This window comes from Photinus pyralis, unplaced genomic scaffold (genome assembly GCF_008802855.1).
Source record: "Photinus pyralis isolate 1611_PpyrPB1 unplaced genomic scaffold, Ppyr1.3 Ppyr1.4_LG7, whole genome shotgun sequence".
Classification (NCBI taxonomy): Eukaryota; Metazoa; Arthropoda; class Insecta; order Coleoptera; family Lampyridae; genus Photinus; species Photinus pyralis.
Window position 1 is genome coordinate 33,283,720 of NW_022170738.1, and position 14,216 is coordinate 33,297,935.

General features: G+C 35.2%; 2 protein-coding genes across 2 annotated transcripts; both read right to left on the bottom strand.

Annotated features, from left to right (window-relative positions):
* Positions 1–6,032: 6,032 nt before the first annotated feature.
* On the bottom strand, positions 6,033–11,120 carry LOC116176192. The gene is made up of 6 exons (XM_031494671.1): positions 10,964–11,120; positions 10,687–10,857; positions 6,702–6,828; positions 6,401–6,650; positions 6,164–6,350; positions 6,033–6,112 (listed from the first exon to the last, which is right to left on the bottom strand). Exons 1-6 carry the CDS (start codon positions 11,001–11,003, stop codon positions 6,033–6,035), a joined length of 855 nt encoding a protein of 284 aa, XP_031350531.1. The 5' UTR covers positions 11,004–11,120.
* Positions 11,121–13,198: 2,078 nt separating this feature from the next.
* LOC116177305 (glycine, alanine and asparagine-rich protein-like) lies at positions 13,199–14,196 on the bottom strand. The gene is made up of 3 exons (XM_031496243.1): positions 14,087–14,196; positions 13,763–14,025; positions 13,199–13,712 (listed from the first exon to the last, which is right to left on the bottom strand). The coding sequence occupies exons 1-3, from the start codon at positions 14,096–14,098 to the stop codon at positions 13,328–13,330; spliced, it is 660 nt and encodes a 219-aa protein (XP_031352103.1). The 5' UTR covers positions 14,099–14,196; the 3' UTR covers positions 13,199–13,327.
* Positions 14,197–14,216: the final 20 nt, after the last annotated feature.

The following is a 14,216-nucleotide window of genomic DNA, read 5'->3' on the forward strand; positions in this document are numbered from 1 at the left end:
TGTTAGGAAGAACTGGTTCTATTATTATTCACTTACAAAAAATAGTGCTTTTACTAACTAGTTGCACAAATAACTGTTACACTTAATGACTTAGGTTACAGTAACTAACAGTTCAGTATAAGTATTTTGTTGTAACAGTGTAAACATCAAAGTAAGCAGATTAATTTTAGCACATGAGATAAGCGGTATTGAGTTTCACTATATGTAGCTCAAGTAGCTAGGTGCGTGATAAAGAAACATGAGCATTCGCAATCTGACCAGCAGATCGTTTACAGTTGCGTGTAATAGTTATTTCCAAATCTTTTGAAAAATTATATTTTACTGATTAACTGATTAAGCGGCCATGACCTTGGGGGGATACACTATGACCTTGGAAAAATCCACGAGGTCAAAATCCAAGGTCCTGACCTTAGGTCACCGTAAGACGCATCTGATCAGATTTTTACACTGGGGAAATATCCTGGTACGTCCTTGTACCACAAAACAAGGCCACTCTATAGGTATTTCCAAGGTCATTTGATTATTCAAGACTAATTTGTTTTCCGAATGCGTTTGCATTGTAATACTTCCTAATTCCAGTAGTATTCGGTTACCTTGATGCACCGTTAAGATTAGCGTATTACCAGTTTTATTAATCTCTCAGTTTTACGTAATTATAGTAATATTACTAACTGTACATTTCTCTCGCGCGTGAATAATAAAGTGTGTAGACTTGGAAAAGGATTTCCAAACAAGAACTAGAAAGACGCTATACATGTAAGTACAGAACCGTTATTTATTTATTGTTTTGCTTGACGCTTGGCTTTTCCTCCTCGTAAAATTAGAATAGCATAATTTGTCATTTTTTAAGAGTAGCTTAGGTTTTGCAATACAGCATCTTTCTCTCATCTTATTTTTATTTATTGAACATGTTTGCTGTGTTCGCTCATCTCATAGATTGCAATAATAGCGCACTATAAAAACCAAGGCCACAATCTCGGTCCATAAACAAGGTTAACTTAGTTACACAATCGGGGAAATCGCAAAATCCAAAACGCAAGGCCATGACCTTGATCCAGAATCCAAGACCGTGGTCATGACTTTGGGAAAACGCAATATCCTTGTCATGTCGGGAAAATCTCAAGATCATAACCTTCTAACGTCACAAAATGTGGTGGGGGATGTTCAACTTACCATATTCATTTCGATATAGGTTATAGTTTGGAAATTACTGATTTTAGGATTTTAGAAGAACAACGCTGCCAGAAAGATGTAAATTATAATGGCATGGTTCTCGCTCTGAACAATGACGATTTAAAAATAGGCGCATTACTTCGCAAGTTTGCCTATTTTTTTTAATTAATGATATTCGGGATTATTGTAATCGTGATAAATTTTCGATGTGCCGATATTTCCTTTTCTGGACGTTTTGAAGCACACAGACCCCAAAAAAGTAAATTTTAGCTTGACGTCTGAGGGTGTGTGAGAGGGTGTATGTGTGTGTGTTGAAAATTTAAATACGCCATCAAGTTCTCAGGTTAAATCAAAGTAGTCGACCTTATTGTTTGTGTGTGAAGTTCAACTTGATGAAAGCGCATCCATAGTCTTTTACTATTCGAATGCGATTTCTTCCGACAAAGCGTTTTGGAGATAAAGTCAGTAAAATTAGTAAGTTCGCATATCGGATTAGCGCTTATATTCACAGCGCGCATGAGGTTATACATCTTTCCTTATTTAAAACATGACATTTGAGGTAGAGGGCAAGTGCGTATCTAGTTTTACGAACCACGGGCGGTGAACTAAGAATTACACTGGACGTTACAGACGTTTAAAATGGAGGTTGTTGCAGCAAAAAGAGAAAGCAATAGTTAAGGTATGTTGGTCTCGGAATGGGCAACACCCACTTAAAAGCGACTGGCTTGACGCTTTTAAGTGGGTGTTTCCCATTCCGAGACCAACATACCTTAACTATTGCTTTCTCTTTTTGCTGCAACAACCTCCATTTTAAACGTCTGTAACGTCCAGTGTAATTAGTTACACCGCCCGCGGTTCGTAAAACTAGATACGCACTTGCCCTCTACCTCAAATGTCATGTTTTAAATAAGGAAAGATGTATAACCTCATGCGCGCTGTGAATATAAGCGCTAATTCGATATGCGAACTTACTCATTTTACTATAGTAATTAAGAGAACAAAAATGTTTCCCATGGCAAAATCTGTTTTCACTACTCTTAATAATAGAAACAGTTCTTTATCGTGTTTATTTGTCGATAAGTACAATGATCCTTATATCATTGTAAACAGAAAAAATGCACCTTTTAAAAATGTCACAGCCAACTATGATTACCATTTAAAAAAATGTAAGGTTGCGTTATAACTCGAAAATTATAAAAGAAGAATAAATATAAATAAATGTATCTTATTAAGCGGAAAAATATCTACAATTTTTGTTCTTTGCATATTTCTGTATTTCTAATAGGTACTATAACGATTCTACAACATTCAAAAGAAAAATCACTAAATCTGTTTTTCGCTCATATTTAGTAAACTGTAGATTTTTTTCAAAAAACAAAAGCATATCTTAAAAGGACAACTCTTTCCTCATTTAACCGAATCTCTATGTTTTACGGTTTCCGAGATCCTAATGTTTAAAATGAAAAAAAACTCAACCTGTATATTAACTGTGCAAAGTTGCAACCGAATAGGTTCAAGCGTTTGCCAGAAACAGAGAGGCGTGACCCCACGGGGTCACTGGATTTCACCCATTTTCAATAGGCTTATTACATGTGGCATATAGGTCAACTGTGCAAAATTTGAACCAAATCGGTCCAAGCGTTTGACAGTTATCGTGTTCACAAACAGACGGACACCATCGACTCCCCTATAAAGCTTGCATCGCTTTGCTCTGCCGCTTAATAACAGTATTCAACATAATACACAATAAAGTTTATGATTTGGGGACCATTAAAACAAAAGTTCCTGGATAGTCTAAGATCCCACATAAGGTCAACCTTCGCCCATGTCTTGACTGAGTGAAATACATTTCTTAGCAATCTTAAAAACTTAAGATGTAAATAAACACATTGGAAAAGGGTTGCCTAAAAAAATTAAGTCTAGAGTACCCTTAATTGAAATTACTGTAATTAATATTTCTGTCTGCTTCTATCACATGGAGAGAGCGCCGATGCGTACACCACGATCAGCTGGTACGCTGCGTCGTAGCGCGCGAGAAAAAAACATGTGCATTATTCTGTTTGAGAGAAGGACGCAACGTAACAGCTGAATGTGGTGTACGCATCGGCGCTCTCTCCATGTAATAGAAGCAGACATAAATATTAATTTGCATTAATTTTAATTACTGAAGGGTGGTCTTGACTTAATTTTTAAGGCAACCATTTGTAATGTGTTTGTTTACATAGTAAGATATGTCAGATAAGCGAAGGTTGACCTTATATGGGATCTTGTACTACAAGTATACAGTGCGATCAAGATACGAAGGTCACCTCAATATTTCTTTTATTTGGTGAGATACGAAAAATGAGTCAAATATAATTTTATGTGACATTACCATGTATCTATCCGATTGCGGATTGGTGCCGATGGAATTAGTATTGAGATGCTGCTGAGGTGCTCTTCGCATATTGTCAAATACATAACTCACATAATAAATTATTCTATTGAGGTCAGTACTTTTCCAAATGAATGGAAAATCGGTCATATTATACCTTTACCTAAAATTAAAAATCCAACCGAAATCAAGGATCTCCGACCAATCAGCATCTTACCCGCGCTTTCGAAGATTTTTGAAAAAGTTTTATGTAAGCAAATTAAAGCACATTTAAATGACAATTCAATTATTCCGTCAAACCAGTCCGGGTTCAGGCAAAATTACGGTTGCGCCACGGCACTATTAACAATTGTTGATGATATTTTGGCAGCAAATGATAACGATATGGTTACCACACTTGTTCTATTAGACTATTCGAAGGCCTTTGATAGAATTAACCACCAATTGATGGTTGCAATTCTTCACAATATTGGATTTCAGCCAGACGCCTTGAACTTGATGAAGAGCTACCTCTGTGATAGAATTCAGCTGGTTAAATACAACCAGAACTATTCCATTCCTCTCAGATGCATTAGCGGGGTCCCACAAGGTTCAATCTTAGGACCTCTTTTATTTATAATATATACGTCATCCTTTCATAAATGCCTAAAGTATACTAAAAGTCATTTCTATAGACGACACCCAAGTATATCTATCATGCCATAAAGATGAAATATTGCAATCTAATTATCGTATCAACTTCGATTTAAATTCGTTATATGAGTTGTCACATAATTATTGTTTATCGTTAAATCCTTCAAAGTCTCGCGTTATGCTTTTCGGTCGAAAAAATACTCGACAAAAATGCATTTCGGAAATTAAAATATGTATAAATAACGAGTACATTATGTATACGGATGTTACCAAGAATCTTGGGCTGTATCTGGATTCGGAGTTGCGTTTTGATGTACATGTTAATGATATTATTAAAAATGCGTATGCGGGATTGAGGCTTATATACTGCAGTCGCAGTATGTTAAACTATAAAACTAAAAGTATGCTCTGCGATGCATTAGTGTTATCGCACATGAACTATTGCGATGTAGTGTATGGGCCCTGTTTGACTGAGTACAACCGAACCAGATTACAAAGAGTTCAGAATGCCTGCGTTAGGTTGGTTTGTGGCCTGCGACGACGAGACCATGTCACGGGGTGTTTACATTCACTTGGGTGGTTAAATAGGTACTCTAGAAGACAGCGGCGAACTTTACATTACTCTCGATTGTGTCTAGGAATTGTAAATAATAGTACCCCAACTTACTTGCATAATAAAATTCATTACCAGGGAGAAATTCACAATAGAAATACGCGCGGTAAAGTACTTGCTGTCACTCCGATGCATAGGACAATGCAATTTCGGGGATCCTATACATATGTTGCGTCAAAGGTTATTAATTTCATGTTACAGAATGCATTGGACTCTGTGCTTAAAGTCAAAATATTTTTAAGGGAGAACATTACGTTTTCCATTAAAATATAAAATCATGTTGGATATTATTGCTTGGATCAAACACCATCGCGATCGTTGTATGAGATACGTCATTATTATAATTTGCTGTTATATTTACTTATAGTTATAATTTTGTTATAAACTGAGCTGAGCACGTTCTTTGTTTTGTGTTATAATTGTAAGTTGGGTGGCAGGGAAGACCAGTTCTGCAGGGGGTTGCTTACCTGCACAACTGATTGCTGACCCTTTCTGCTAGAGTTATTGTTATTTATTTTATGTAATATGTAATTTCATTGTGTACCTACACTGCAGAATAAATCTATTATTATTATTATATTGAAACTTCCGGTTAAACAGGAAACCTATGCAACTTTTGCTTTTCAAATGCAATGCCTGTTTTTTTTAATATACTTAAAAGAGCATTCAATTATACGGCAATATAAAATATGTATAAGTATGAAATTTGTGATTCAATATTTAGAAAACTTACAAAATCTAGCATGCTGTGTGCCATATGAGCCATATCACACAGAAGAAGAAGAACTGTCAGTGAAATAACTAAACGCAAGGCCAAGATTTGAGAACAATTTTATTGGCGCAATATAAATTTCCCATGGCCCATTTTAAATAACTCAACGTCTTTACATTGTCGTATGGCCCATCCTAAAATACACCCTGTATATTTTGTTACAAAATTCAAAATATAGGTATACACAGTGTGACATACAAGTATGTAAAAAAGTGAATGGTACAAAGGACGAAAGCGAATATTTATACCAAACACACCAGGTTAAAAACGGTTTTTTAGAGCTACTCCTCCAAAAGACCCAAAATTCGTGTTTCTTCTTTAATTTTTTTCATAAACTTGAGTTTATATACTTTTTTCATCAAAGTACTGAGGTAATTAACATTGCGTTCATTTGCAAATATTGCTCATAGTTACTTACAGTGTTTTTAACTTAAAACCTAAAATTCATACAACGTAGGAATGAATACTTACTTTAGAGTATTTTCACATGTTAGTGGTTGCTCACATTGATTGGAACTGGCTTCTTTATCCGTTGCATTTTCTGTATCTATTAAATATATTAAATTAATTAATTAGCTATATTGAAATGTTACAATACCCTCATCAGTACCTATTATTTCCGATATTAGTTGAACTAAGATAGGATCCGATTCTGTCCTTTGTACAATGCTTTGAATTGCTAAACTGTCCAATTCTGCACTTGATTTTGATGAAACTTCCTTATTAATATTGTCGGCCAATTTCTCGATCAGTTCTATATTTTCTAAAAAGGTGTTTGTAAATATCTGAAAAAAGTACCTACTCATTTTAGAATTGTGTAACACACTCATATTACCTCTTCGCATTGTTCGTGCGATTTCTCTTTGACCTCTGCCTCGTTGTCAGTGGTAGTAGATTTATCACATGTCGAGGTGGTTTCTCTTGATTTATCGTGCGACTTTTGTATGGGATCATCTTCAAAGGTATTCTTGGGCGTTGTACTTATGGATAGGTGATCGAATGACCTGTGGCCAATGTCAGATATATTTTGCACATCACACGGTTCGGTGTTGGTGCTCGCGTTATGCGAATTTACAGTTGCAATTCTGCAAAATCTGTTCGTAAAATTGTTTTGTTTAGTGTGCTTAAGTACTTACTCTTGTATTGGTGTGCTAGTCCTCGAATGAATATCAAATTTGTCAAATAAATATAAAACTTGTTTCATTAAGGAAGAGCGTGAACAATTTTCTTTATAAAAATCAGTCGCCTCCAAACGTTCTTGAACTAGAATATGGAAAAACTTGCAATTATTTGCTGAAAGACCAGAATTCTAAACAGCGACAAACTATCTTTTTTATTTATTTTATTTTATTTTTTTATTTTATTTTGCCTTTATTTTTGAGTGGGCGGGGTTTCAGCCAAGGCTGCTCTACCAACCCAACCCACTATACATTTACAAATATCCATGCCCGAACCCGGATTCGAACCAGGGACCCTAGCACCACAGTCCAGCTTCAACTGAACTGCGCCACACGGGCCGGCTGATGTTAGTCTAGGCTCGATTCTAGTGTCTAAAGCTCTAAACCAATTGGCGCAATTGTGTTCTCATGACCATATTTGGAATGTTCAAATCAGCCTAGAGGACCCATAATACTGTAGCGAATATTCCAGAAACCCAGATAGACATAGAGGCGCCATGAAAGATCATCAATGATAAAAAACGAAGGTGGATGTGACGCAATCTTTCCGGGGAATATGACGTGTTTGTTCAAGAACATTCTAGAATATTCGGGAGCGTCTCGGGGGCACTCGAGTAAATCAAATTATTGTAAATTCTCGTGTAAATGACCAAATTACCCTAAAGTTATTAATGAATTACTACAGGATCGAAAGGATTATATGTCTATCCAACTTTCAACATTTTTTAACCGTTTTTATCTTTCATGATATTCCACTAAAAGCTTTCAGCAAAAGGAATGATCTTGTACCAACCACTACCTTTCTCCCTTACCCCTTATCAAAATCTGAGAGTTTGGGAGAGGAGCGGATAGGAACTCATCCTTTATAGTACTTTACTGAAAGGTGTCAATGAAAGAAATTAATGTTTACCAAACATCCCCCCCTCCTCCACGGCCCCTTATCGTGATTGGTTATAATTCCTAATATCTCAACAGCGGAGCGTGATTGGATGATGTGGAACATGTGGAAAAAAACATATCCATTGGTGATGTCAAAACTTTAAGTGGGAATATCACAAACTGTGTCAGAGAAGGGTACTCAGAGGTCAAATGAATCGTCTGGACAAGACATCTCAATTGGGGAGGTAGAAACGAATATCTTGAAAATAAAATGTTGGAGGAGCATAAAGAATAGGATAAAAAAGAAAGTTTAATGCTTAGTGCAAAATGTAAGATAAACTCCACTTGCAAGAATGAGATATGATTGTTTCAAGTTCCTGGTTTTCTGGTATTGCAAACACATTGTAGAATATTGTCAAATTTTCGAAGGTTCCTAAAGTACCTAAGTGTAAGTGTACGCTAATAAGAAAGTTATGGGGCACATCTACAAAAAATTAGCTTTTTATTATAATTAAGCATTTTAAATGAATGAAATATTTGTTTTTGATAGCACATGCAGTGAATTTTTGAAAAAGTGTATAATGTGATCCTTAACAAAAAATATGCCACATTTTTAGAACAATCCATTATTGTAATAAAATCGAAAGTGTTTCATTTAAAATAACAAAGTTGTGTCTCATACCACATTACATTTGTATTATTCATATTAAACAATGTTGTATTTTAACTTTTTTTTGTAGCATCACCAGAGGCATCACCTTGTCAAGAGACATCACTCCACATCGCATTAATGGGACACCCTGTATATTTTCTACCTCGATTTGTACAGGATGGTCCAAATTGGGCACTTTCTTAAGGAATCGTCCTTCTTTTTAAGAAAAAAATGAACCTAGCCCAATTTTACGTTGAAAATCACTGGCGCAAACAGAACTCAGCTATCTCTATTCGTTTGGCCACTAGGGGACGTTTCTCGAATTTAGTCGATTTTCTTTAATGCCCCATAACTTTCTTATTCGCGATATTTGAGCTAGAGCAAACCAATGACACTTCTCCACAGCAACTTTTAAAGCTCTTTAGGTGGGGTTGTTAATTTGTTTAAATCCGAGGTTATGTGTTGTGGAACCATCATCAACTTTTTTTTAAATACGGCCTGATATGGTTTAACTTTCTTTTTGGGCTTAGTTAAGAAAGTTCATATTGCGGAGGGTTTTAGTGCCATGAAATTAAACATCCTACCGTGTGAAGTTTTTCTTTACATATTATAGAAAACATACATAATTATACATTAATTATACAGTTAATTGAAGTATAAGAGCATTGATTTATCACCAAGAAAAAAGTATGTTTTGGAAAACAAATGAAGGTGATAATGGCGTATTTTAACTGACAGTAATGTTGGTTTTTCCACATAATAATAATATTAGTTTAGTGTTAATTTATTGTACAGGGTAGTTCAAATTCGTGGCTGACCAATGGGATCTCCGTAACCGTGAGAGATACAGTGTATATGAGGACAAAGTTGCTGTTTTTGTGACTAAAAAAACGCATTTGAAATGTTTGAAAACTCTGAAAATAACAGAGATATCACCGAAAAACTAAAAATGTTTTTCATTTTCCCTACCTTAAAGCGGTAGGAAATGGGCGTTTCCTGTTAGCACCTTCTATGGGCACTTTTTAGGAGAATCGTCGGGAGAATCTGAATCTGTAACATGCTACAGGCTAAGTACGCTTTCTTATTTCTTATGGACGCTGTATTGGATTTTTACAGAATGAGATTGTTTTATGTTGTTCCGGCTTCAGGATACTTCTTATTAGACACAGGTTATTTTAACTTATATTAACTTCATTAACTTGGACACCAACTTCGATTAACATACATGTGTTCTTCTTGACCTTCTATTCCGTGTTGCCAACTATATCTAACATAGATAGACTTAGAGAGGACAAAAAAGAAATTCATTGAATGCATCGCCATCATAGCCGTGTTGATTCAGCAAGTTCCAGTTACCAGCAGATGTTTTGTTGAGAAATAAATGTAAAACATTTGATTTTGAAATTTTTCTATAAATTTATGTAAAAGTATAGAGTGTGACACGATATTATGTTTGTTTCTTACTCCTCTGTCTCATTCCTGAAAAATCCGAATCATAAGAAATACAGAGCTTGTAGCTTCTACATCTAGCATGTATTAAATTGAAATTGAAATTGAGGACTTTCCATTTACGACCTTTAAGGTACGGAAAATCAAAACGAAATTTGCCATTTTCGGTGATGTCTGTTATTTTCAAAGATTTTTCAAAAATTTCAAATGTGTTTTTTAGTCACAAAAAGGGGTAACTTTGACCCCATTTTACCTACACTGAATCTCTCACTGATACAGAGATCCCAATGGTAAGCCACGATTCACGAATTTGAACTACCTAGAATATGTAGGTAATTATCAGTATTCTTTCTATTAATTATATTTTCTAATACAGTTTGACATGGTGGCATGTTTCATTTCAGCCAATCGAACTTGTTCTGTTGTGGACCGTATGTATTTGCAGAAGTACCCTGACAACCAAATAAAAGAACTTTTAACAATCAGACTCAGTGGCAACCCTTAAAGCATATGGTACTTTTACACTATATTATAATACATTACAGAATAAAGTTACGTTCTATATAACACATTTATTGGTACTATACGCCACATTCTAGGTTAATTATGTAAACTAAACACCAGTGAAAATCTCACTTAAAATGGAATGTAAAAGAAATGAGCTGATAGCAAACCAGCAATATTTATATGACAATATTAATGAACAGAAGACAGACAACCAAAATATAGACACGTCATACTAGTACTACTAAAAAATATGGGGAAAAAAGGAAAAAAGTAACAAAAAAAAGCAATATGGATTATAAAATTAGAAAACAAGTTACTATCAATAATGTTTCAAGTTTTGATTGGTTGAAAAAAGCTAAAGAAAATCATTACAAATGTAAATTGGCAAATTGTAGGGAAAGAGAATACCTATGTATTAGACACAAAACAAAACAATTATGGAGTTACAATACTAACCTATGGTGTAAATGGCAGCATATTCGTTTAAATATTCGACTAAACTCATACCAGCAACACGTGTGACAACAAACCTACGGTTACGATAATTGTTTGCATGATCTCGTAAATGTTCCGAGTGATACAGCAGATCAAGGAAGGCTCTTTTGCACCGAGTTTCTTTTAAATAACCTACAACAAAAGAACGATGGAAGAATTTTGTTTTGAGGTCCATAGCAAAGAAGTTAAACGCTAGTAGGGCAAGCAAACTTCGTTTTCCCGCCAAGCAAATACTAACCCAAAACAAGTTGTGCAAAATCTTGAGAACGAAATTCCATTGTACGATAATATAAGTTAACGTTGAAAAGCAATAAACAAGAAATTATAGAAGTTAGTACAGACAGGCCATAATTGTTATTAATGTTTTGATGATCAACAACAAACAAAATTCGAAATGACAAAATTCAGTTACGTCGAATTCGACAGTCGTCGAATATACCAGGTGCTCACAGTTTGCTTTTTTCCCAGTATTATACAGGGCGTTTGTTGATGGGTTGAAGATATCAGTGTGATTTATAAATATGGTCATTGATTATACACACAACATTTCCTCTATGCTCATACTAAAGAATTTCAATCTACATCCCCTCAAATAAGGGAAATTGAGCGTAGTAAAAAATTTACTCCCCGAATGAATTTTTGAAGTGAATGAACAATGGTGGACAGGAAAGGGTATAGGTAAAACTTCATGTTTTACTTGCTTATTTTAACGAGGTAAAGGTAAAGAAATCATCCACATTATGAAGGACCTACCTACATAATGTTGTGATCCACATTCAAACCTAATGCCATGTATTATGCTAATGCCTAAAGACCATGTCAGTTTTATTATTCTAAAATGTATAGCGATCATTTGTGATTACAGATTTAGATTTAGTATTATAATCTGCGTAACGATGTCAATAATGAGAGATTTATTCTCCAAAGCCAATCAGGTAGTCACTAAACAGCTGTTAGGTCCAAAACGATAGCCCTAAAAAATAGATGTATTTCTAAAATGTGCCAATTACAATTAATTACCGGACATTGTTTTTGGCATAAGTATGATCGCTACAATATTAGCAAGTGCTGGTGGAGTTCTTCAACTTAAAACAGTTCGGTGGCTGTAGATCGGTTGCAGTAGCAGAAGCTTTCGTCGCCCATTCTGTGGCTCATTCGCTTTACGGGCACGCGAAAATAACAAGTATCCTCTTCAGGTAGTGCTCCGACGTATCCGATATGCAACATTATGATGCCATACTTCCATCCCTTGCTCTTCTCATGGGTCGCTACCCAATGTTTCCATGTCTAGACAAGAATTGAACTTTTCCATCCAGAAATCTAAACAGTAATGTTCTCTCTAAAGTAACAATCAATTTATTAAACTTAAGTTCGAGTTTTATATACTTATCGATACTTTAATATAATTAATGGTTTCTTTTTGCTTTTGTTTTTACTTAACCATTTAACACCGTGCTCGTTTAGTTTTAGGTTACGTGAAACAAAACACATCTCTCGCAGTCTGGCTAAAGTTAATCAGAACTCCTACGCTGTTTGCATCGGTCTGCATTTACTTATTTCACTTTTTCGCGTTTGGTCGTTCATTTGCAATTTACAAAAAAAGCACAAAACTTAAAATAATCCATACTACTCATAGTAAAAATAACAATGACTGGCACAAAACTAAAAGAATAATACTTCCACACATATTCCAATTGTTAGTAATTAAAAAACCATGATCCTTTCTGTAGGTATATTAATATTTAAAAATATCCCACATAGTCTGCGTTATAATTATCCAATCGTTGATTGAATAACTTATTCAATGAACGATCTAATTGTTATTTTGCATGTACTAGGACAGTAATGGGAGTCAGGCAAAAATATTACAGTACCTACTAGTCAGGTAAAGATCAACTTTCTAGTGTAAAAATAGCCCTGAAATTTAGATTTTCTTGACGGTTTCAGGTAAAGGAAAAACGCCAGTTTCGAAATTTGGTGTTGCGCATGCACAGTGTCAACTTTTTATTTATGGAAGCATTTAAGCATTTGATACTTAGACGCTTGGAACAAAGGAAAATCTAACATTAGATTCAAAATTTAGGTTTGCGCATGCGCAGTTCCAACTTTCTTATTTAAAAAAGCATTGAAATGAAATTCTTATAAACTGAAATTGAAGTAGCCCGTCAAAAATGGATTGCCCATGTGCAACACTATCTTTCATATTTGTGGCCAGATTTTTACGATTTTAATTTGCATCTTACAAATGGGAAATGAATGCAAGTGGAAATGCGCTTTATGTAAATCGTTTACGATTACTTTTTAACTTGTTATTAAATATTCTTATTCTACATCTGAAAATAATACTTTCGTTGGAAACGTTTTTCCCTACACTTACCATTTTTTGAAGATGTAACTTCATCCAAATTTGTTGTAATTATGAACTTCAATTTATTTAAAACTTATTTTGTACAATACCATCAAAGTGCAGCAAATTCAATTTAATTTAAAGACAGATCATACATAAAGCAAATTAAGATCATTATCCACAAGTAATGTCACCTCGTCGATAATAAACACAAAAACTTAAAATATACAATTTGCAAATCGACTATCAAAGGGTTTAACCAGAAAATCCGTTATTGTTTCCAGATGCACCATTTCCTGAGTAGCCAAATAAATATCCACCGGCGTTATTTCCTTGGCTATTACCAGAGTTTCCACCTGCGTTACCGCCAGCAGAAGAAAACGAGTAACCGTATCCACCGTAACCATAACTACCAGCAGACGATCCGCCGTTGTTTAAACCGTTGTTGTTTAATCCGTTGTTGCTACCGCTACTTCCTGCATTAGCATTGCTGTTGGCATTTCCACCGGCATTATTTCCAAAAAATCCGTGTGAAGGAACTGCTACAAAACTTGTTGCTACCCCGTGCGTTGTAATTGTGGCTGGGACGGAGTTAACATGTTGCTGACGGTATGAAGAACTGGTTGCGGCTGGCCCCGAGCTGTAGCGAGTTTAAAATTTTATGTTTATTATTATTGAATGCTGACTTACGGATACGATTGAGGTGACTGTTGTGAAGTTGGGGCGGAAAATGATGTTGAGATAACGGCTGCTGCATGGGGCGCTGGAGCTGCGGAAGATTGGGGGATTGGTCCAGGGGTTAGGGTTAGTGGGACTTGCTGTTGAAATCCAAAACTTCCGCCAGAAGCATCGCCATTTGGGTGTCCGTTATTACCTAAATTGCCGACATTTGGGCCAATGTTTAAAAATCCGGCCTTAGCTGACGAAAATGCAAAGCAGCAGACGAATACAACCTAGCGTAACAAATTCAATATTAATAAACTTTTGTTTTGAAAAGCAAGTGCATTTGCCTACCTTAAAATACATCGTTGTTAGTTGACTTTGGGAGTAGTTATTTAAAGAACGATCAACTGCTTGTGATACCCATTCTGAAATTTTGCCTTATATATACCAATGAAACTCAATTTTTTTAAAAGCATGTTCT